The following is a 25,230-nucleotide window of genomic DNA, read 5'->3' on the forward strand; positions in this document are numbered from 1 at the left end:
CTCTATACATTTGTCTCTGTGTTTGTATTGAGGATTTTTATTGTGGAAGTGTGACGCCTTTGAAACTCACAGGCAACTTATTGATCAGGATTTTCACAGGTTTCGGCTAACTCTGACAGGTTGTTAATGATGTGGTAAAGAATGTGTTGAAATCTCCCATTAACCAGTGCAAAAAGACTATTTTTAGTTTTACATGATCTCTTATCATAATGTTCTGTCTGATCTGTACATGCGTAGGTTTCTTTTACACTTACAGTGAAATGTATTTGCACAGATATGACCCATGTGAAACAGAGCTGTGTGTTCCTCTTATTTATTTGTCTTCATGAGCAATTCACTGGATAAAACAAATACTGTTACAACACAAAAAAAGATCATTTTCCAAAGCAATTTTGGCCACCTGTTATGTACATGTTACAATGTCATAATAAAAAGACAGAAGATCATCGCCTCCAGAAGATCACGTTTTCTCCATTTCAATAATAAAAAAAAATCATTTCACTGATCACCAGGCCTTTACATTGAAACATAATGCTCAGGTCAAACCGTCTTCATGTTATTATTTGCGAATGCAAAAATCTTGTCAACAATAAATAATATTATAAAATGTACACAAAAAGATTGACAGTCCACCACAAGTTAAAACGTCGAACAGATCGGATGTTTAGGAACGAGAAAGTTCTGAGGAAGGATTCGTCTTAGCAAAAATGTGACAGTCCATACAAGTTACAGAAAAAGCTGATCATCTATACATTGACACAAGCAAGATAACAAAGTTGTTTGTTTCTGGTATATTTCGTTTTGTACAAAGAAGGGAGAGTCTTCTTTACAAGCAAGCATCATTGTCTTAACTGTGGAGATTATACAAGCAAGAGTTAAGGCAACTTCTCTGTTGTTTTTGAAAAGTAACATGAAGTCCAGTCATGTTTTATTTTGTCTGTGGACCACTCGCCTCTATTAGGTTTGGAGTTAGTTGTCATTGCATAATTCAGGCTGCTGACCGGGGCCTGTAGTCTATCATCAAAAAAGGAATGCTGGAGGTTTGTCACGAGTCAGTTCATCATCTCAAAAGACTGATTCACTGGTCCAGGATTTCCACGCGAGAGTTATGGTTTCCTATCTTCAGTATCTTTCTCCGACATGGACATCATGCCTTTTGTAACGCTACACAACATGATGCAGATTAGGACCAGACATATTAGGCATGTAGTTTTATCTGTGTGTGTCTGTATGTGTGTGTAAAGGTGTCGAGCGAGGGAGGAAAACAGATACAATGGATTTCTGATTGTTCCTGTTTAAAATCAAGCCCCTAAACCTTTTCTAACCCACTTAGAGAAAGACTGGGAGATCAGCCAGTAGTATAAAATAGACTAAAATTGCAAATTTGGCCTGATGATGGAAGCAGAAGAAAGGTCAGGAAAAGGTCAACATATCAACTTGCATTTGTCCTGGAAGCAAATTTAAAGGAATACTGTACTTTCACATTTTGGGAATTACATTTATGAAACTACAGCCATTAGCCAGTTAGCTTAGCTTAACATGAGGACTTTTAGAGATGCTGGTATTTATTTTCAAGCTTTGGAAAGAGCCAGGCTATAGCTTTTTCCACCAGTCTTTATGCTAAACTCAGCGAACAAATGGCTGGCTCTAGCTTCATATTCAACATACAGATATAAGAGTAGTATCAAGCTTTTCATCTAATTCTCTGCATAAAGCAAATGTGTGCGTGTCCGAAAATGTTGAACTTTTCCTTAAAGTGAAATCTAAACAATTACTTTGGGATATTGGATCTGTACAGTTGACATTTTGTCCTGAGGGTGGTGCTAGAGAAAAGCTAATGGAGTGGCCGAGGTGGAAAGGGTTCATGCTCTAATTAACATCAGCGTGCTCAGTACATTTTATGGCAATCTACCCGCAAGACCATCATTCATCTCTCCCACCGAACAGGACCAAAATGTTTCATAACACTTTTGTTACAGTCAGTCTTCTGTCTTTTTTGAAAATGCCCGCAGGCCGTCGGCTCTGAGCTACAAAGTAACGAGCGAGCAGGACACAGATTATTTTGTGAAAACTTCTCACCGAACAGATGGGACGACCAACATGATAGTTTTCCACCTTTCTTTTTTAACTGCATGGCGCAGAGTAATGGGCAGGCCCGAACACTAACACACAGGAAACTGTAATCTTTCTAACCATCAGAGAAACGACACATCTGTACCAGTGGTGCTGTTGTGTATTGGGATGTAGCTACTATTGTTTTTTGCAACCTGGAGGGACTAAGCATCTTTTAAAAAGTTACACACATGTTTTTTTTTAAGAAATGAAATTTACAAAAAGGATATAAATAATAAATACAATATGACAAATGTTAGTCGTTAAAAAAAATGAGAGACCTTTTTTGGTTTCTGGTTAGAATAGTGTGGGGTGTGTTGGGCGGCTAATGGTCTCCAAAGTTGTGGCGGTGGCGTTGGTTTAGTATTGTTACAGTATGTATTTGTTCTGCAGCACAGCCACTTGAGGCTACAGTGTCAGCTTTCTAAGTTACATCATCCCTGGTTTTTGTGCTTTCACTTGCAAGATCACAGATGAGGATTGATAGAGAAATTGCCATTTTGCAACAGGGGTGCATTCGCTCAATTTCTATTCTTTAGAAATTAGGTGCATATGGAAATCTGTGAAAGAACTACAAAAAGGATTGTTTCTACTTATGACCAGGAAAACATAAAGAAGACAAAAGACGTCTGTTTAAAAAAAAGAACATTTTCACTGCTTTTGCTTTGTGCGATGGCGTGAAAATGCTTAAAGTGACACCAAAGCTGGGCCTTGGCAAGTGGCGAGCTAAGCCTAAATGCCTGACTAACAGGCAACAGATAGAGTTGCACACTGCTTATTCTGAGTCAACACTTTGTAATCTCAACTGGGCTCTCTGCTTGCACCTGCCACACACACACATACACACAAAGCCTAATTTACTATGTGCATTGTGTGCGTGTATTCTTATTACGTGCATGTGTGTGAGTAAAGGTTGGGCCTCATTCGGACAAAGAATGGCTCATCAGTGTCTCATCATGACAGGTTGCAGGTGAGAAAGGACAAGGTTGTACCAATGTAACACATGATTTTGAATCTCTCAACTCTTACATTATCTTTTTTAGTCCAAAACCTTACTTGCAGAGAAATAACAAGGGTAATACTGCTTCTGACATTCACTTCTGTTCTCCTCGATATTCCTTTTTTGTTTGTTTTTTAAATAAGTGCTTGTTAAATTGGCAACCATAAATTATCTGGTCAAATTTTTCGGTTGAAATCTTGATGAAAACGGCGACATGTTTTGTTTCAACACACCAGGCCTTTGGCTTATGATAACACCAAGTATCGCATTGGTAAAATGCACCTCCTCCATAGGAGTGTCAATTAAATGGCTGGCTTTGTGTGATGGTGTCTCGGCTCACAGGCTTAAGCCACAGTGTAACTGGATCACATCAATCTGGTTTAATGACAGTTACAGTTTGTGATGTTTTTACCTAAACTGCCCCTCAAGCTGAACATAGAGCACAGCGCTGAATCAAGGACAACACCGCCTTTAGATTTGGCTCAAAACAAATAAGCCCTGGCAAGAGAAGAAGTTTAATTTGGCAGGGTCGGTTCAGTGGACAAGCAAGCGTCAATGTGTATAGATTTCCCAAATTATTTAAAAATAAATGAATCCGTCTTCAGTGTGTTTACTGTGGAAATATTTTCTCTAGTGTTATTTCAGCTTTTTTTTTTTTACAGATCCCAAAGGAATTATTCATGAAAGAGCAGGCTTTCCGTTGCCCCCTCTAAATTCAGTGCAGTCAGTCTCAAACTAACCCATGACAGGAACATCACTGGTAATGTATTATAGAAAAGATTAAGTGTTAGCCTGCGGTAGCAAGTACCTATTGCAGGTTGGCAGAGTTTCCACATTGCCATGCCATCCCACTTCTTATGGGTGAGCAGTAAGCACTGAAATGTTCTCAGACAGCAGGGGCCCACATTACTGTTACTCACTCACGTTCAAGTACACAAGCTGTGTTCCAGAGGATGTGAAAATGTAAATAGTACGAATGATTATCATGACAACTCTGTCTCATTCTTGTATAATAATATATATTTAAATTTGGTGATTTCTATGAGCAAACAAGTAGATGCCACAGGAACATGGCAGAGATCGCATGATTCCACTCACACGCCATCATTTGCTGGTGAAGGTTAATATTCTATCCTCCAGTTTGCTGATTCAGTTGGAATAACGCTCAACACAATTGATGATTTAATGTCCAAGGACATTTTTCTAGCCTCAGAAAGCTCTTCATATTGTCCTTCAGTTACATTGCATTAACTGTTATGTGTCTTTTTCCCACCCATCAGAATTTCCCCCAAACACTCGGTGTCCAGTGGGCAAATACGTTTCTTTAATGGTTGTGGACAAGTCCAGGCTGAGAAGATTATTAGATAGATATCTTTCAACTCTGTGGCTCTACAGTCTAGACTTTGTGAAATTTGACTTACCCTTAGTGACAAGTTGTGTGAGGTAAATAAACAACACTTGCTGGAGTTGAGATATTAACTGTGGTGTGGCATCAGGTCAGAGCTAAATGGGAGCCTATCAGAGAAGGATGGACATCTCTCTCTAGGCTCCCTTACTAGCTTCCCAACAGTGGCTCTGAATATCGTACACTACAGTGGGTAACAGAGCACTTACTTTGACAGGGGAGGGTGTATAAGGTATAAGGGACAGTGTGGGCTGAGAGAATCCAAATGAGGACAGAAGCAGCAGGGTGAAGTCCTCCTGTTGCAAGGGACACACAGTCTGCAGTTCAGAAGTTGAAACGATTCCTGCTGGCCACGACATCAAATCTGTACGTTCAGTCCATTAGAGTCTTTGTCACACAGACAAAAGAAGTCCTGTTCGCTCTGCTATGATACACATCAACATGTTTGGTTGGACTCTCATCAGTCGTTGAAGGCGATTTGTGGTGCTGGTAGACTGGACGATGGGTGAGGACGAGAACAAAGTGTGTGTGAGTGTGTGTTTCTGTGTGTGCAGTGGTGTAGTGGGGAGGGGTGGGATTTGGAGGTGGGGTTGGACAAGTGAGTGTCACTGATGGCACTGCATCCCTCAGAGCATCCATCTGTGAAACAGAGTGGGAGGAGATTTAGACTGAGTCAGTGGGTGAGCAAATTTCCCAAACACACACACACACACACACACACACACACACACACACACACACACACACACACGCACACACACAACCCCAACCCAAAAGTCGATGCATTAATTGAAGCAGGCAGCCCCAGCTTTAAATTTAAAGACAGGATAGAAGGTGTTCACTTCAGACCAACAGGGGTTTAAACCATTAAACTGAAGAAAAGGCGATTTTCAGAGGTGCTTTATAATCCTTCCTTTATTTTCTTTGGTACAAGCATCAGTATCGGCTTGACGACACTTTTGGGTAAATAAAGAATGAAATATTCAGCATCTGCTTCTCTGGTGGCATACATTTTACATAATGTTTTAGATATTTCATAATGAATGTCTTGTTATATTGTAGGCAAGTAGCAAAGGTGAAATAGAGAAAATAGATTTTGCCTTCTCCGGTATCAGGGATCAGGAATTGTGCGTCTGAAGGTTACAGCACATTCATCCATTCATCTCAGCCGCAAGGATGCTTTTAACAGTACTCACAATTTAATTACTCTAATTCAGAGTCCTCGCCTCATGTTACCACAATTTGAATTGGTCTTCAATTGCTCTTTAATACAATTTTATTTAATTAACAACTTCAGTGCATCATTAAATGTGTCATTAATGTGTTGAATAAATCCTCTTACATGAAAAACGTGCCATTTCTGAAGCTCACAGAAGGATTCCGCCAGTTAAAGTAACACACAGCTAAAGTAACAGCTGTATAAGCCATATATTTATATAAAAAATCTCTTTTCAGTCTTAAATTTCAATTTCAATTTAAGTACGTTCAATTGTTCTTGCATAAGACATCTGGGGAAATCCTAGAAATCCCCTGTATCATCTGGATGTATTAACACCTCTTTTTTCTGTATTCTTTCATTTTTCATTTCACAAATGGGTTTCATATCATGTTCCCTCCTGGTTCTTTAACCCTTTAAGAGGCTGTTCAGCATCGGTCCATATGAGTGCAGGGCACCTCATCGGTACACCTGTCCCTGTGGAGTTAAAGCTTGAGGGGAATGCATTATTATTTATTGAATAATAATTAAGCTGATACTTGTTTGCATTTTACAAAACTGGGAACACTGTGTTTGCCCATGAATCAAGCATCATGTTGGGAAATTGGGAAATGATCATGATATACTGGTCTTAACAGAAAATGACAATAACATCAAAACTAAGCAATTTTATGGTTATCTCAATAGGAATTAAAACATATTACTGAATAAATCTGTGTGACTTTATATTTGTACAGAGTGCAAATACAAAATGTACACAAGTGCGTGCAAGTGTGGGAGCACACTGGGGCTGAACCCACCTCATTTGTTTTGATTGCGGATTCGCAGGCACCTCCTCTTCAGTGGCGGTTCCAGGTCGGGGCTCCCGGCTGCTGTTAAAGGTGCACTGATGGAACAGGACAGGATGGCTGTCTTGTCAGCGCCGGGCTTTGGCACAGGCTGGATGACCACACAGCCTCCGGCAGACAGCAGTGGCAGGGCATATGCATGCTCGCCCTCCTCCAAGTTGGAGTCAGGGTCTGGCTTTCCCTCTACTGAGTTTACCATCTCGTCTTGTGCTGAGCGCCGCTTCCCTGGCTCCCAGTCTCCAACAGAGCAATTGTTCTCTTTCAGTGCCTCACGCTCCAGCTCTCCATTGGCTGGCTGATCCTCTTCCTCTCCTTCTCCTGCAACCCCGTCTCTTTTTCGGTCAGGGTAAGACTCAAACGTAGGGGTGAGAAGTGGATGCCATCCTGTACCATTGACTATGACATTACATGGGGTACCAGGGTTAGTTTGGAGTTGGGTCAGTGGTTGGGGCTGGGTCCGTGCTGTGCTGGGTAAGGGTGGTGGGGTGAGGCTGGAGATGGAGATGGAGGGATTTAGCTGGCTCGCTGGAGGATCACCATTGCAAGAAAGGCTGTTGTTGTGGGATGGTGGCTCTGATGATTCCAGTGTGTTTGTGTGTGTGGCTCCTTCCAGCAGTGGAGCACTGAGGAGACCCTGTGAGAGACCCCCTTCCCCACCATCACGACTGCCCTTCCCTTCCCTTCCCAACCCAGCAGCGGGTGGAGATTGTGATTCAGCCTCTGCTTCTATTTTGACCCGGACCTCAGGTAGCATCCTCTGAATTACCTGCTGTTGGCATGACCTCTGGCCCACAGTTAGATCAATAACACCATCCATAAGTCTGGGACTGCTGGTTAGACACTGGTTGCCTGAATTTTCCTCTGCCTTCACAGTCAAGTCCACTAATGCCATTCTGCTTCTCTCTGAACGTACAGGAGAAAGATGTTCTGCACTGGCTGGCTCTATTTTGTGCTCCCCTCGGTCACTGCCAGAGGAACTTGGAGAGTGGGGCCCAGAAACTGAAGCTTCTGACGACTCTGGAGCACTGTGCACAGAGACATTGCTCTCTGGTGGGTCCCTGTACATTTTGGGGTTCATGGGAATTGGGATTGGAATAGGTATTGGGACTGGGAGGGGTACAATAACAGGATAAGGGACTAAGAGAGTTGGTGGGGGAACCAATGGGGCCAATGATGGCATGCCAAAATTCATCATTTGGGGCAGGGGCATATGTCCATTGGGCATCATGTTGAAAGGGGGCAGGCCTGGCATTTGGAGACCAGGATAGGGAGGCATCATGCCATGGTTAGGATTGGCTGAGGGATGGACATGTGGAGATAGCATGGGCCTGTGCATGGGGCTTGAACCAAAGGTCCTTGGAGGAAGTGGAGGACCAATACCAGGGATCATAGGGTTTGAAAGTGGGCTGTGGGGCCCTGCTGGGTGGGCAGAGGGGCGAAGAAACGAAGGACGTATCTGGTGCATCATTTGATGCTCCATGAACAGAGGCAGGGGCATAGGCCCCCGGGGTGTCATTACCATTGGAGGGCTACCAGAGGGAACTCCAACTGGTGGGTGCAAAGTGGGAACAGGTGGATGGGGGAGTGTGGGGCTCTCATGGGGTCTGGGTGTGGGGATCTTGGCTGAGGAGGAGGAGGACGGTGAGTAGAGAGCAGCAGTGTCTGAGGGGGAGGTGGCAGAAGAAGTAGAAGGGGCAAAGCCAGAATTCGTGGTTGGTGAGGGAGCTCTACGTCGTAGGTCCGTTAATGGTGTTCCCCAGGATTCTGGAGTGAGCAGCTGTACCCCTCCACCGCACTCAGGCTTACCCTCCCCACCAGGCCCATGTCCTGGGTTACACAGTGCACCAGGCAGTGCCGCCTGTGTCTCCTTGTAGAAAATGTCCATCTTATATTGGTTCAGGCATTTGGCACTGCAGAACTGCAGCCTCCGCTCACCAGCACCAAAGTCCAGGTACTCCTTTGTGTGGCGAATATGTTTGCACCAGTCACACACCTGCAACAAAAACACACACAATACACACACTGTATCAGCACCTGTTACCCTGCATACAAAAGACATCTAATTTGCTCTTGATGAAATACAAGACAACTCTCCTCTGAAGTACCCTGGTAAAGCAGAAGCTCAGCCTCCATGCCATCTGGAGATATACATGTTTTAAAAAGATTATTTTTAAAGAAAGTGTTGCTCTTCCTGAATAGGCTATTTGTACAGAGCTGTCAAGAGCAAACACTTAACTTTGAAGTCAGTATAAATGTACATGCCTGTATGTCTTCTATTTATGTAATGTAGCGTGTGTGTGTTTGTGCAAGCATCTACAATTCTCTCCTGACTTCTCTGAGTGGTGAATGTGCACATGAGTGCTAAGTGCTATTGAAGTGACTTTGTCTTTAACTTCCTGTCCTAACAAGGAATGCCCATTTACACCTTCTGTTGGCAATAAAGACTCTCAGTCTCATTTAACCACACATCACTGGGAGACCAATGCCTGAAGCATAACAAGCCAAAATGATGATTTCCCTAAAATGCCAGTCCACACTTGGTCCTTCAGTATTTGCCAACTAGTTGACAAACATTATAGTTAAGTCAAATTTAAATGCTAGATAGATAGATAGTTTAATGTTTATCCTCAATGAGCGGTCAATACTGAATTACATCAGGTGATTGTGGTAATAGTGTAATGCAGAACATTCTTATTTTCTCTTTTAGGTTTTTAGGTTTACAATCGAATGATGAATACTTTGAATACTGTTTTAAAATATATTTATCATGTTTGGCTGAACACACATCATGTTAAAAGATTAATTGTCATTTGGAAGTTAAAACCAGAGATCAGTAGTTTTAAATATAAAAGTCATTTAGATACTATATATGGTTTAATTTCCCAACACAAAATGACAAGTATTGCCATTTATGTACGTTGTGAAAGGAAAGTCACAAAAAAGTATAGCCTGAGGGTGTCTGACACCTACAGATTCAACAAAGTGATTCATAAGGCTGGCTCAGTCCAGGGGCAGAGCTGGACCCTCTGCATGTAGTACTCCACATCTCCATCAGTATACTGATGTTAAACTACTGCTAATTTACTGTTAGCCCACATTACAATTTACATTCAGTTTACTTGAACAAAATTATGGTAGTTTTGCTAATCTGTTTTGCATACTGGAATCCTGCACTTTTTGCACATTTGCATTCTGCAAATGTTTCTATTCACTTATCTTTTATTTATTATTATTACTATTTTATACTAGTTTTTACTCATTTACTGTACATCCTCTTTCAAATAAAGCAATACCTAATGCGGACATCAACAAGGTTTTTCTGATTCTGACTCTGAAAGATGAGGACATTCCAATGAAAAGTTGTCTGTCTTATTCACTGCAGTGGCAAAGCTCCCACAACACCTTGCTGCACTGTCTCATCACTGTTAAACACCTTTTCAGCACAAAAACGGCAAATTTTTCTTTGGGAAGAAAATGAATGTGACCCTGGTAGAGCAGATAGCAGTGGGCGAACCCCGAACACGGCGTTACTCGTCAGGCCACACACAGCTCACTCTGTCAGCTCTGGGAGGAGTGGCAGGTCCTCGCTGGAGATAATTAAGGCATTAATCAGTTGTCAGACCCCTCAACGACATCCATCCATCACATAGACCTTTAAGCCCCCCTGCTGAATGTTAATAAGTTGAAGGATGCAACCGGAAGGTGGATAAACTCCTCTTTGTACACTGCATAGCAACATTGGTGTATTTGGCAGGATGCTGCCTGGCAGCCGCTGAAAGACAGCAGACTCACATGGGCTGATTGGGCAGATGCACTGTAGCACTGGCCAGGATTTGCAGAGACTACATAGCATGCTTTTTCTGCAGCTGCTACACAGATAAAATATTATAGGTTCTTTATATAGATGAAGCGCTTAACAGCAGATTGTCCTGTACAATGTGGACTGATTCAAGGACAGCAGATTTGAAAGATCTGTATTTGTATTAAGTTAAGTATGCAGTGTCATTCAGGTAGAATAACTGGCATGAACGCAATTCAGGAGGAATTATTTGAAACTTTCAAATGAATAGAGCTCAGGAAAAACAGAAAACTGCAGCAAAAACCAGAGACTTGACTTTACAGCATCTGCTCGGTTTAAACACTACAGTGGGATTACAGAGCTCGGATGTCAGTCCCTTGAATTCCACACGTTTTAACTGCCCATATAGTCCGAGCTATTTCAATGAGCCGTGACTGAGTAAAAGTCCGAAAGGTGCTCTCGCAAGTTGAGTTTGATAATGGTAGGCCCAGGATATTTTAAATAATAAATGTACTGAAATTTTCCTCGACTCAGAAAGACAGATGGAGAGCACTTAACGACTTTCTGCACTGTGAGTGAAATTTCACTGCACATTACGCTAATGGAGTTGTGCTTTCTCCCCCTCTCTCTCTCTCTCTCCCGCTCTCTCCCCTCTCCTGCACACAGATGTTTGCAGTTGAGTGTAATTATGGTCATTTATTTTCATCGTGGCCAACGAACCAGCATCGGCGGTGTAGTTTAACCATTTGCTTTACAACAATTATCGTGCCTCCAAACAAGTGCGATCGCCTCGGCAGTCATTGTTTTTATCCTCCTCTCACCCTCTGACCCGGAGAAGAACCCAGGGAAATCTAACAGTCCCAAGATCAAGGACAGGCTAGTTTAGTGTGTAATTAGTTTGATTTAACAAGTTAAGTGAGGTGAGACTTGAAATGGTGATCGGAGGCCGCTCTCCAGGGGTTAAGGGATGGGAAAAAGAGGACTTAATTGCGGCAGCCACAGAGAAGAAAGAGGTTTCACGAGACATATACTGCAGGTTGTGAATCAACAGGTTGCAGAGGAGGAAGAGGAAGTTTCAGGCAGTGAGGAAGAGGTTGCAGATGTTAAAGAGATTGCAGAGGATGTGAAGGATTTAGATAATGAGGAGGAAGAAGAGAGGAGGATGCACAGGGTTGAGAGGCAGAGGTTGTACAGTTTCATACGATGCCTGAAGTGGTTTAATATGTAGCATGAAGAGGTTTCTGAGCATGAAGCAGGAAAAGTGCCTGTGTAACGTTGATGTGTGATTCTTTTGACACTTGCTGGCGTAATCACATCGAGCAGAACACAAGGATTAAACCCATGAAAATGAACCAGGTGCTTGAAGGGAGCCGGTCGCTTGCTTTTTGGTCCCATCGAAACACTGTGTCTGTTGCACTGTGGATTCTGTCCAGAATGTAGATTATGTACATAGCAAGAGGTCGCCATCTTAAAGCACCTGGTCCACTGGAAAAATAAAACAGAGTAAAGCTCTACTACAAGAAAATCTAACTTCTGCAACATGTGGGCTTATTACTGTGGTTTTCGATCAGCTAACAGAGGCTTTGTTTGTTAAAATGTCTTCATCAACAGTTCAAATGACCTGGCTTATAGGAAACATGAATCCTCACTGTTCCTGACTTATTCATGAAAAGTTTAAACTGTAGATAAAAGCCAGAGAGGAGCAGAGCTACAATCACTACAGCACTGCTCTTATCATGCCAGCCATCACCATCAGTCAGAGTGAATGTGACACACAAAGGCCATTCTCACTTAGCCAGGTGATACTCAATTGCTCTATATTTCACAGCACACACTCCAGATAAAATAACTCCAGATGTAAGAGTGATGACTCAGACCTGCTGGGTTGTACTGTCTGATGGTCTCAAAACAGATGTTCGGGGAAATTCTGCTTTTTGCTGAGAGATGAGACATAAGATCGATTTCACTGTCATCTAAATATGAAGCTAAAGCCTGATCACCTTATCTTAAAGCCTGGAAGCTTTATGTTTTATTTGTCTAATCCGTGGGAAATTAAAAGTGCAAAACAACATCTCCTGTTTTTTAGGGGAATTATATTGGACAGTTTTGGTTTTTACATGGATTGATTTAGGCTACATCCATACTAATACGTTTTCGTTTCAAAACAGCATTTTAAAATGAAAAATATCTGCGTTTTAGCTCCGCACCAGCAATAATCCTCTGTCTATGCTAACACACCTGAAAACTGGGCATGTGTGTGTGGTTCTGAAAAGGAAGCAGGTTGTCAAATCTGCAGTTAGTTGTTTAGTTACAGAAAATACTACAAACAAGAAAAAACAATGGTGAAAAGAAAGTTGAGGTATTCATGTTCTCTGAGTGACGATGAGGTGGAACTGTTAACGGCAGTAAATGTCTTTGCACACCAATAAACAGACTTGGGCTGCAAAGACCTTTAGTGCTGGAAGCGAATGTGGGTGAGGAAGCGAATGCGGCTGACAAGGTTTCTAAGCTGCGGAGAATTCAAACTGAAACAGGGCCACTCAGAAACTTCACAGTTGTGTGGACGGCAGGGATGCGTTTTAAAACCAAAACTTTTCAAACTAAAACGTAGTGGTGTGGATGCAGTAGTGATGTTCAGAAAGAACCAGGTGAAGTGTCGAGAGTCGAGTGTGAAGGAAACTGTCTGCTTGCTGCTGTAGCTTCATGTTCAGTTTACAGAGTAATATTGATCTCTCTCTATCTCTCAGAAAAAAGGCAAATAAGCACAATTCCTTCTTTAAAGAGAACAAAAAGGTCCCTTTTTTAATTGTTTTCCCACATGTAGTAACTGCTGGGATCTGGAAACATCAATGTCACTAATATGAAATCCAATGGGCCAAGACACAGTCAGACAATCAGCCAGGTCATAAATAACATAAGTTTAAGCTGCTGACCAAACCACTACATTTAGAGGCAGAAATGAATGTGGGAGCCCCAGAAGTGCCAATAATAAATGCTAGTGCACACTCACAACTATGAGGAGTTTGGCAGGTGCACAAAATCTGTCTATAGGCTGTGATGGATGATTGAAACATGTCGTTTTGGTTCTAATTGTAAAGTTTCATTCAGTTTTTCTGCTTGTTGGTTTGATCCAAAAATGTTTGGCTAACCCAGGGTCGTGTTCAAAACCTTCTGTTCATTGCCTCATTTGAGTTCTTCTACAGCTTCATTATGAGACAAATCCCATAAATGCAATAGAAGCGATAATGAAAACTACTTTCATTAAATTATGAATAGTATGTGAATCACATGTATAAATTAAAATGCTAAGAAATATAAAAAAATAATTAGCAAGTATATCCACACATTTCATACTATCAATATACATTTCTTATCATTACAATATATATAGAGTTCTTATTTGTCTGAAAATTCCTTCAAATCCCCAACACAAGTCACTGAATATGATGCACAATGAAAATGAGCAAAGCAAATGATTAGGCGTGCAAACAGTTATGAAAAGCTTAAACTGAAATGTATGTAAACTTAATGTAAAACAGAAGAGCCACTCGTGTGCTGTGTCTAATGTTTTGAGCTGAGCTGAGTCTGATGTGTGATGTGTGCTTTTACAGTAATGGCCGACTATGAACCAGTCCAGTGACACGTCAGGAGGAAATTACACATTTTTAACAAAGAACAACATCACAACATATTTGTGCAGTAGCCATCAAGCTTAAACTCTGTCTGGTGTTAAGTGGATATGTCCTTACAAGCACATCGCTGTTTGTCTTGAAGACAAGCCTGGGCGTGTCCTGAGTAAAGCTGTTCTGGGGTAATTTCCCACCGAGGCCATCGTCGTCTCTCGCCTGGGGGGGAGAAATAATGGCTTCTTTTTACGAATGGACAAAAATAAACAGGAAGATATGAAGCAACAAGGAAACTCAGAAAAGAAAAAACAACATTGAAAAAGATGAACAGAAATGGTGACTGTAAAATGGGTGAACAATCATTGGTTTGTGAACAAACCAATCAACAGGATCCTCTGAAACAAAACTGTGTGTGAGTTTGTATGCATGCACGAGTGTGGTTGAGTGTTGAGATACTACCACACACTGTGTTCATTCAGACACCTGTTTATTTAAGGGGAAATTAAACATATTTAAAATGAAAAACAAATGTACAAATTTACGAAGCTAAAGCTGTTGATATGAGATAAGTTTTCCTCCTATTCTTGTTGATCTGATGCTCTGGAGCTTTGCTGAGAATTACATGATTTCAACTCTTATATGATAATACATATATACTGTATGTGCACCTGTGCTTTACTGTGACATGTCAAAATGTCTCTCAAAAAAGACCTACAACATGGAAACAAAAGGAAAACCTCAGACTCATTCAATCCTGGGTCTTTACACACTATTCCAAGATGGTTTCCCCTGTCGCTAGCACTTTTCACACCATATTAGTAGCCTAAATTAAATATTTGTATTGTGTTCCATGTGCAGTAGGTATCACTTCACAATTAAACCAAAATATATAAAAAATAATCAGATTAATTATAAATGCACAGCATCTTTTAAACAGACCAAATCGACTGATATGATGTGATATTTAGATCATGGTTGGACTTTGGCGTGTTGTATCTGCCGACCAACCATGTGGAGTGGCACGGTGGTACAGTGGTTATTACTGACCTCATAGAAAGAATGTAGACATGAAGCTTAGGTTAATTAGAGACTCTAAATTGACCATAGGTGCGAATGTGAGCATGAATAGTTTGTCACTGTAATATGCAGACCACCTGTCCAGGGTGGACCCCAACTCTCAGCCAATGTCAGCTGGGATTGGCTCCAGCTCCCCATGATGACCCTTACAGGATAAGCGGTATAGATAATGAATGGATGGATGGATACCAACATGTTGGCAGCCATTTTGGTTTGCTGACACCTCTGTGGTTAGAAGTTGCTGATATCTTCCACTCGGAAAAACAAATAAGAGGCTGAAGGGAACGTATTCCCTCAGCCTAGAAACCAGAGCAATCAACAAGCTCATGTTTATGCGCTCCCCTCCGATCAGTTCACATTGTCAAAGTCTCAGTCAGCTGATGAGTCTGAACGGGAAGTGAACCGAGCGTGATTACAGTTGTTGGAGGCCGTCCCACCCTAGTCTCATATAACCAGACGTATCTCCACAGTGCTGTTGTCAGTGCTGGAGAATTGTCTGTGTGCACCCTTTTTGTCTCGGGTGGCGCCGAGCCCAGGATGCATCAGTGGTGCCCCTGGAAAATAATGTCATGGCGGAACTTGTTTGGGTGGAACATTTGTACGTGGCAAAGTGAGAAGTGTCATTAAAATGGCTTTTCCACCCAATCCCTGCAGAGAAAATGCTACAGTAAGCCGTATTTTGACATATGACAACCTGATCTGCTACTAAGCCCTCGTGTTAGCTAATGTTAGCTCGAGGTCCCTCTGTGCAGTTAAAGCTGAAGAACATATGCTTTGTTTCTGACTTGTTGTCAAAGCTTTGAGCAACATAACAAGAAGTTAGCATCATGTTTTACTCATTTAGTCATAATTATCCTGGATTAAGTAAAGGAAGCTCATCATTATTGCAGAGTAAAACCCTGGCATGATAAATAAATCTCCTCACAAGGAACGGAATTATAACTATTTTCTGATTGGGCAATGAACCCATTTTGAAAACTAGTTTTACTCAAGCCATTTTCAGACATGAACTACGGAAAATGTCTGTATAATTAGGTCCAGACTTTCTCCGGAGTTTGACTCTCACATGTGAAAAATGCAGCAGGATTCTCCATTTTTCTTTCTTGGGAAAGATACTGAACACCTAACGACTGTGCTGGAAGTGTGATTGACGTGCGAAAGAGAAAGTGCTGCACATTACTGTAAAGAGCTTAGAGTGATCGGGACAGGAAAAAAAACGATATAAACACAGAGCTTTTACCATTTACCATTTACCATGGGAACTCTGTTGTTCTGCTATTATTAACTAAAGCCTCTTTTCCACTGGTCACAAAAACCCACTCACACCCACTAACATCTGGCTTTTGTCTGGAATGGGAATGGACACAATCGGCAATCACTCCCAGGTCAAATGACTCTGCAGTCGGCACATGGGTTTTAATCAGCTCCAGGACACCAGGGTGAACATGCTAATTTGGCAAAACGGCGAGGGAAGCGAGCCACTCAATTTTCGTCGAACATGATGCATGTTTACCCGCATTTATAAAACCTGCATATACCTGTTTATTTAGCCGTAAAAGAGGTATAACACTATTCAGCAGTTTTGGCAATGTGTTTGGTAATTCTGTACTTAGCGACCCATGCTGAAAATGTATTGTTGTAGAAATAACAATGACATTAGATGACTTGAGATAATATGAATGATTCTCTCAGACAGCGCTGCTAATATAACAATAGGAAACTCCTTTACACATTTACACCAGCTGGAAGTGGAGCCGCCCGGTGCTGCTCTCTGATGTGTCTCACTCCTTATGCGCAGTGTGAAAACTGAGGCAGTCGCTGCTGTTGTGCCAGTTTTTAGGCATTTTTGTTCCAAAGAAGTTAGTGGAGAAGCTTTGCCCGGCTCAATGCCAAATTGCCTCATTGTGTTTCAATGAATGAAATGCACCTTTATATAACATCGACCTCTGTGTGATATAATTAGTTGATACTTTACAGCCATGGGGCACGGAGCCGCCGTTATCAGAAATGAAGATTTAACCTCAATTATACATGTTCATCACAGCGTTCGCAGCCCTCAAGCTGACACACACACTGAGCCTAAGCCACTGACAGGTGAACTGCTGGCCCGAGCAGCTTCCTTTCAGATCATGTTCCCTTCAAATTGCTCAGTGCAACCTTTGATTTGTCATGGGTAATTTGGCCCCCAGCTCTGTTCGTCTCTCGGTGATACCAAAGGGTAATTCTGGCGTATACTTTGCATTTCTTATCCAAATACTGATTGAGTCTGCCTCTGCTTCCATCTGCTTCCCTCACCTACAGGTAGGGTTTCCCTTTCCAACCATCACCTAAATCAAATATTGCCGTCTTGTGTCTCAGATACAGTACAAGTAACTGATAGAAAACTTTGTTCAGCACTAACATTTTCTGAGGATTTTTTAACTTTGGGATGCAAGGTTGTAGAAAACAAAATCAGAGGTAGCGGGGTCATGGTTATTTAGAATAATGGATGTAAGTTGACCCAGCTATTTTCTGTCCCTTTCATTCAAATTGACAAATCCCATGGACACATTTAGCGTCAGGTAAACGCACTCACACATTAATCTAAGCAGAAATCTGGAGATACACACACACACACACACACACACACACACACACACACACACACACACACACATAAAGATACATCATTGTGCTATTATTCTGTCTCCAGTTTGTGCTCTGACCCTCTGGCCCTGCGCCAGTTCATTTGCACATTGCACTAATGAGGTGTTGGCACTGTGAACGAGGCGTGAGGCTCACACTGGGAGCCACACACAGATAAAGAGGATGGAATTAAGATAGATAGATAGATTGATGGATGGATGGATGGATGGATGGATGGATGGATGGATGGATGGATGGATGGATGGATAGAAAGATAGATAGACAGACAGACAGACAGACAGACAGACAGACAGACAGACAGACAGACAGACAGACAGATAGATAGATAGATAGATAGATAGATAGATAGATAGATAGATAGATAGATAGATAGATGGATAGATAGATAGATAGATAGATAGATAGATAGATAGATAGATAGATAGATAGATAGATAGATAGATAGATAGATAGATAGATAGATAGATAGATAGATAGATAGAAACAAAGAAAGAAAGACAGAAGGACAAAGGTATAGAAAGAAAGAAAGACAGACAGAAAAGAAAGAAAGAAAGAAAGAAAGAAAGAAAGAAAGAAAGAAAGAAAGAAAGAAAGAAAGATAGATAGATAGATAGATAGATAGATAGAAGGAACGATAGATTGATAGACAGATGTCATGCCAGTAAAGTGCAGCTGCCACCCAGCTAAACTTCCTTATAAGAACGACAGAGCAGGACGTCGGCCACCTAGCTCCCCTCTGGCGTCTCAGCCATCCTGAGAGGACGTCTCACCAGCTGCCACCGTGCTCGCTTCCATCTGGGCACAGATATATGTCCAGGTGTGTGCGACCGTCACCTGCCAAAAGTACTGCATTTCTCAAAGAAGAGACGGTCATATAGACAGGCTCCCCAAAAAATCAAAGGACGAGCACGGCCGAGCGCAGCGGAGCTCATCCCAAATGTCCCTGATACACAGCTAGAGCACTGCGCATGTGACATGCAGGAAAACACAAAAAAGGGATACTTGCGTCTTCTTTTCATAGTTTGACAAGCCATCCCATAACCAGTTCAATTCTACAACAATACATGGCACTACAGTCATTTAAAGAATAATTTGATTTCATTGTTAAGACTGACAAAGATGCTGCCATTTTAAAATATACTGCTGGTTTGGAGCATTTAAAAGTTTTATGTACCGATACCTGCAGATCTTAAAGGAATTACATGGATCTGGCAAATTACCGAGCTCAGTCCGAAGCTCTGTTTAAATTGCAGGAGGGATGTCGCAGAGTAATTTTATTTTTTAAATGTGCAGCAAATGTGAATCTCAGTAATAGTCACTCTGGAAACTGCATACTCTGAATTGTGAATTGGCAAATTATACTTAGAACTTCACAAGGTTGTAGAAGAGAGTATTCCCTCGCTCAAGGTCATCATCACAACACACCTAAAAAATGGTGGTGTGAGGTGTGTCGGCGAATGAAGTACATTCTTTGCCGTACTTTTTGAGCGACTAAGTTTAAGGAACGACACAAAGGCGTGTGAGCTCATGTGCGTGGCTCTACTTTTACAATCTCGAAGCCTAGTTAGTCTGAGTTACTTTTGTCTTTATTTGAGCTGGATGGCTAGCAGCTATGAGATAATCACCTTCCTCTCTGTGCCCTGAAGCTGTGTCAGGCAGGCCTCAAGGCTTCCTAACCACCAGTGAGCCTGAGCTGCAATATGCACACACATTACACACTTCACCACGCGGACAAAATTTCCACTAGCAGCTACAGTCATACAAACAGACACACACACACACACACCCTCTCTCTTATTCATTTTGCGTGCGTGTCCTCCCTGGCAGGAGATGGAGATGCAAAGTAAATTGTGAAGTGTTTGGGAGCGGCGGGGCGACCGCGGGGCTGTGGGTACGGCACCAGACGTGTCTGTGTGTGTGCGTCTGAGGTGATGTGACATTTCTGGGCTGACATGAAGCGGCATTCTGCCCCCACCCGCCTGGAGGGAGCTCCCGGGGAAAGACACTGATGGAGGTCTGGGGTCTCTGGGGGGGAATTTCATGGTGTGAACAAAAAGCCCCTGCGCTGTGGCAGAAACGACCTGTAAAAACACGAGCTGGAGTCTCCTCGCTACCTGCTTCATGCTTTTTTCAATATTGTCAAAGAGGAAGAAGGAGTTCATATGAACATATTTGTGTTTATTTGTAAGACGTACAAATATAAAAAGTATATATAAAGTAAAAATGTATAAAGTATAAATAAAGTATTTGGCTTCTGCTACCCCTGCAACCCTCAAAGCATATGCTGTATGGATAATGGATGGATAAGGAATAAAGACATCGAGATAATGATAGCGTACTGTATGTGAATATAAAATAATTGTAATTCTTACATATTTGGGGTTATTTCAAATTTTTACGAACAAATATGATAAATCCCCTTCTGACGCCACATGATAAATCAAAGTTAACCTCTTAGGTTATCAGGTTTTTGAATGAGTTCTCCTCCCAGCTGCTTCTCAACCACAACATACCAGCGTCAAACTCCGGCCACGCTGCAGAGGAAAGCAGATTGTTGGGGCTATTGCAACAGCAACAGCCAAAATTTCATCACAGTTGACATCGCAGCAGCAATGCATTCGTTACAGACTCGTGCATGCGGCGTTTAAAATCCAGCCCTAACAGATACACTCACCATATATTTTTCTGTGTGAAAAGTGAGGCTGATCGACTGAATGAGAAAGACATGCACCTTTTTGCTGGCATGCTTCACACACACACACACCCAAACACACACACACACACACACACACACACACACACACACACACACGGAGGGTAATTCATCACCACTAATTGCCTAACTTAATCTCTGCACTGTGTCCAATGAGCAAGCATGTTTATCAGTATATGAGTGGGTGTGAGATAGAGGGGGAAACTGTGCGGCTGCATGTGAAAGTGTGACAGTCCAAGCTGTTGCACACCAACATTTCAGTAAACTACCCTCAGTTGCGTCTCTTCGCACAAAAAGTTGAAAACCAGCGATAAGGCAGGCACTGGTGGAGAGGAAGAGATTAGTTGCAGTGAATTATAAAACAAGAAAAAAGAGCCGAGTTGTTCCTCTGAATCAATAGTGGACAGTCAAACAGAGAATGAAAGAGAGCAGGCAGAGTGAGGTGACAGAATAATTGAGTAGCGCGAGCGGCGAGGAAGCAGCAGCTCCCATACAAACTAATCCAGCTGCTTAAGGCATATACAGTAAACAGGCAAATAAGTGATCAGCCAGAGTTAAACTATCAATCATCCTTCCCCACACACACACACACACACACTATGTAATGTGGAGTTGTGCAGGGATGTGAGAAAGTAGCAGCCATAGTCACCCTAGGAGGCGATTGGGTTTCATGGATGAGGCAGCTGAAGATATTTCATGCAACATAATGCCAGCGCCGCTGCCCACCCCCTGCACCCCCCATCACCGCCCCCTCGTCTCCTCTCCCCTACCCAGAGTGCACGCAGACACAAGATACTTTTTTTTTTCAACCATGACAATATTTTTTTTTCCTCTTCTGGTGGAAAAAAAAAGAAAAGCCTGCAGGCCGTGTTGTTGTGGCCAACCTTGTGGGTGCATGAGAAAAAGAAACGTGGGTATCGCTTACACAAATGGCCTGCATGCATGTGTGAGAGCCAGACAAAATATAGAATCTGAGCCGCTGTGGAGGAGCAGGCCTTTCCTGTGTTTGTGATGATTGAACATGTGCATTCTGCTGATGGATGAGGCCAACATGGCTGACTGGTTAGTAACAGGGTGTGTGTAAATGATCTTTCTGTGAACTATGTGCCATGTGATCCTGACATGACATTGGTTGATTGTATCTGTACCTTTTTGCTCTGCTGATGCATTAATCCAGTAATGGTGATTTATTTTTAGAAGTCAAACCTTAAAGCTGCCATTTAAATGAATTATGTCAACTTTATTATTAGATGTTACAATAATTGGAATGAACAAAAAAATATCACCAGAGAAGAGTGGCAGCATCTGTGGCTAAATATTGTCTTTTACAATATTTGCTTTTGATCAATTTCCGATGAAATCTCCTTTTTTTAGAATTGGAACATTTTAATCTCAACTGAATGAGCGGTTTAGCTCTGTGCTCAAATTGCAAATAAATGATAGATTTAGTCATGTAAAATGTCCGCCTTTTAGTTAAAACATAAATTCATGTTAGCTATAACGGAAGATAGCAAATCAGAGCTAATATAAACATTTTACATTAAGTAGCCAATTACCAATCTATTGGTTTTCAATGAGGATTGGTCGAGATTGATTTTTTGGAAATCATGAAACCTTCATGCGCCTTTAAATCCTCTGCCTGTTCCATGCAATGATGTAAACATGCGTGTGATGTCTCAAAAAGCATTTAGAATAAACCCTCTCTGCAAAAACAAAAGCAGGAAATGAAGAATGGATGATGAGAAATAGAAACTACAGTATTTTGGAGACTAAATCAGGACTGTGATAAGAACGTGTGCTGGTAGAAGGGTTGTATATTTGCCTAAAAAACTAAAGGCGTGGTTCAATCCCCAGTTTATACTTAATGCTTGAAAAATCAGTTTTCTTTTATGTTTATGATATATTTTTCAAATTGTTATTAGTTAACATTTAACTGTTAATGATTTATATGACTTATATAAGAATAAAAACAATACAAAAGTTCTAAATTGGTTTCCGTAAAAAAACAATAGCCTTATATATTTACAGAAAGTATCACATTCAATTTTGATGTATTTTTTAACAGAGACTGTGAACTTTTCTCTATTTTTAGCTGCCTGTTAAACTCAATGGCATGTGATGGGTTTTGTGGATAAAATGACACGTGAGACAAAACACGAAGTGGAAATCTCAAATATTTCAGTTCTGGTTGATTTGATGACACCAGTTGGTAAAGGCGGTAACAGGGAATGTGGTCTGATATGACAAGTCAGATAATTCTAGAGGCAGAGGAACATTATTGTTGTTTTAATAAAGAAGTCCAACAGTAATTTGTCTTTTTCCATTATTCTGATCTGATTTATGCTGCTCACAAACTGTAGGGTACAGTGAAAGGTGGTGAGAGCAGCTCTTCATCTAACAGCTCGCTGTGGCTGCTCCTGACTCTTTCATTACTCACTGTAACATTTTAATCGGATCGACCGTCAAAAACGGAACAAAATGGCTGTTGACTTGTTTTATAGACACATTTTTGATGAATGAAATAGCAGTAAGTACTACGAACTGACATTGCATTTCCTGTGGCTGCTTTGTCGTAAAAGTGTGTTTTGCCACTTCAATTCTTTCAAAGGGAATCTGCAGCAGTAGTGTGATCGTGCCTCGTTGACACAGTCTGATCTGCAGCTCTGCTTTCCTATTTGCTGAAGATACGGCCTGATACTCCTGCAAAAATATGACAATACTTTTACGAGGGAGCCATGTTGCCTCATTCAGCAAAGGATGATAGAGGTGTAACAGACATTTATGTTAAAATATTGGAGACTGCATCAAGCAAGTGACTTCTTGAATGAAGTGGCTCTGAAGTAGCAAGCTAATAGCTAATTTTAAGTTGTTGCATTAATGAATCATATTTAATTAAACAATATAAATGTGCATGTTTTTTGCAGGTGATTTAATGAATTGCACTTAAATTTGATGAACCTTATGTTACAGCACCAGTAAAACAGAATCTGACAGGAAATCTGTGTGTCACAGCTCATGAGGCTAAAGACTTAATCTACTGATGTGATCTCTACTTTCACTTTAAAATTCAGAATATTTTACACCTACAATTTGTTGGCGATGTCACAGCAGTGAGAGGACATGCTTTGATATTTCTGTCAAAAGTCTGAGGCAGATTAATGTGGAGAGCAGAGAGAATATTGAAACATTTTATAGAAGGCAATTTTTTCAACACACTTTTCTCCCCACACCTCTGTGTACCTTAAATATCGTCAAAATATATTCTAGCTCCACTAACATAAAATGTCATTCAGGGTCACACAGTTAAAGAGACTTAAAAGAGATGTCAGGTCCAGGAGACAATTCCAATGTTATAGACTTCGTAAAATCAAGGTGTGAGTGTCAAAGTGTGAACACATAAATCTGTTCAACGACTCTGAGTTTCTTTATATATAAACTTTCTATAAAACTTTTAAAAGCAGCTTTTTATTTCTGTTTAATTGTAGAGCAGGATTCAGAGATTGACAGCAGCTTCACTTTAGATATCATGTTTACAGCCTCCCTCACTGATCTTTCATTTCTACGGAGCTGCCTTGTCAACTCTGCTGCACGTCAAATTTTACAGACCTGCAACTGTTTCTTTTGGCCTCCTCTGGAGCTCAGAGATCAAAATAAAACCAGTTCAAACGCTGCGTTTTGATCTGATATGAAGCTCTACAGCTCCGTCACACAATGGTTTCATGTGTCAGACTCTCCTCGTCATCTCCAAGAACAGACAGATCATCATTTCAACATTTAGAACGATGAAAACTATAAACTTGCTATTGGATTAAATGAGCTAAAATGAAAAACATATACTATGAGCAACAGTACAGTAGACACAAGTTCAGCTTGCTTCTCATGCTTTGGGGAAAAAGTGTCAGAAAACAAAAGAAATAGGATATCGTTGACTGAAATGAACAGACACACTCTATGTGCACACCCCTCTCTGCTCCCTGCTCCAGTGCAGTGCTTGGGAAGTGATTATGTTTGGATGAATAACTGACTTCAGGACAGACAAGCAGGAGAGGAAAACACATCATACTCACAGCGTAATTCCTTACATATCCCAGCTTTGGTACAAGAGAGAAAGGAGATTGTTTAACTACAGTCACTGGGGGGGGAAACAAGAACACAATAACAACTTTGATATTTTCCGTCTTGCCTCTATTGCATCACGCTGACCATGACATTTCGGAGTTGATTGCCTGAGGGTGTTTTTACAGTAAAATCCATGATTTCTTCTAAATGGATTCTGGATGGATGTATTATGTATTATGCATTTTATATCTGAGTCAAACCTGAAAAAGTAATGAGAGGGTTTTTTAAGTTGACATTTTTAAACAGACCTTTAGATGTCTTGAGTCAGAATTGAGGATAATTATATTATAATAATTGCTGAATAATTACTAAGACTAAGAAGATAAAGCTCCTGCTTACAGTGTGAAAATGATTCAAAAGTCATGAATACTTCATTTAGCTGTGTCAGAAGCACAATATAGTGCACGTTGATAAAGGGGATACCAGATGATGTGACATTGTCTGGCAGCAAAGTTGCAGGATTTCTGCTCTCGACAGAAAAACAGATACAGAACCTCTAAACTTTACTATCTCCACAGAACTGATATACTTCATTACTCTTTTTATGTGCAATTGTTGAATACTGCAAACTAAAACCATTTTTTTTGTGTAAATAATGTAAGCATCTTAGCTAACAGGCCATAGTATCAAAGTTAGCTAAGGTTTGTCTTGTTGGTATCAAGGTTTGTC

The 25,230-nt window shown here is 41.2% G+C and overlaps 1 protein-coding gene across 4 annotated transcripts in view; it reads right to left on the minus strand.

Annotated features, from left to right (window-relative positions):
* Positions 1-297: 297 nt before the first annotated feature.
* The window catches only part of sobpa (sine oculis binding protein homolog (Drosophila) a), a 44,458-nt gene continuing 19,525 nt past the window's right edge, over positions 298-25,230 (minus strand). The window contains exons 5-8 of one of the 4 annotated variants that reach the window (XM_035168173.2): positions 24,510-24,533; positions 14,130-14,225; positions 6,534-8,574; positions 298-5,156 (exon numbers count right to left, since the gene is read on the minus strand). In XM_035168173.2, the coding sequence (XP_035024064.1) occupies positions 6,535-8,574; positions 14,130-14,225; positions 24,510-24,533 (2,160 nt within the window). In that variant the 3' untranslated portion in view covers positions 298-5,156; position 6,534. The remainder of the gene's footprint in view (positions 5,157-6,533; positions 8,575-14,129; positions 14,226-24,509; positions 24,534-25,230) is intronic. The other 3 variants (XM_035168174.2, XM_035168175.2, XM_035168176.2) reach the window with 3 other exon arrangements.

This window comes from Hippoglossus stenolepis, chromosome 10 (assembly GCF_022539355.2).
Source record: "Hippoglossus stenolepis isolate QCI-W04-F060 chromosome 10, HSTE1.2, whole genome shotgun sequence".
NCBI classification, from domain to species: Eukaryota; Metazoa; Chordata; class Actinopteri; order Pleuronectiformes; family Pleuronectidae; genus Hippoglossus; species Hippoglossus stenolepis.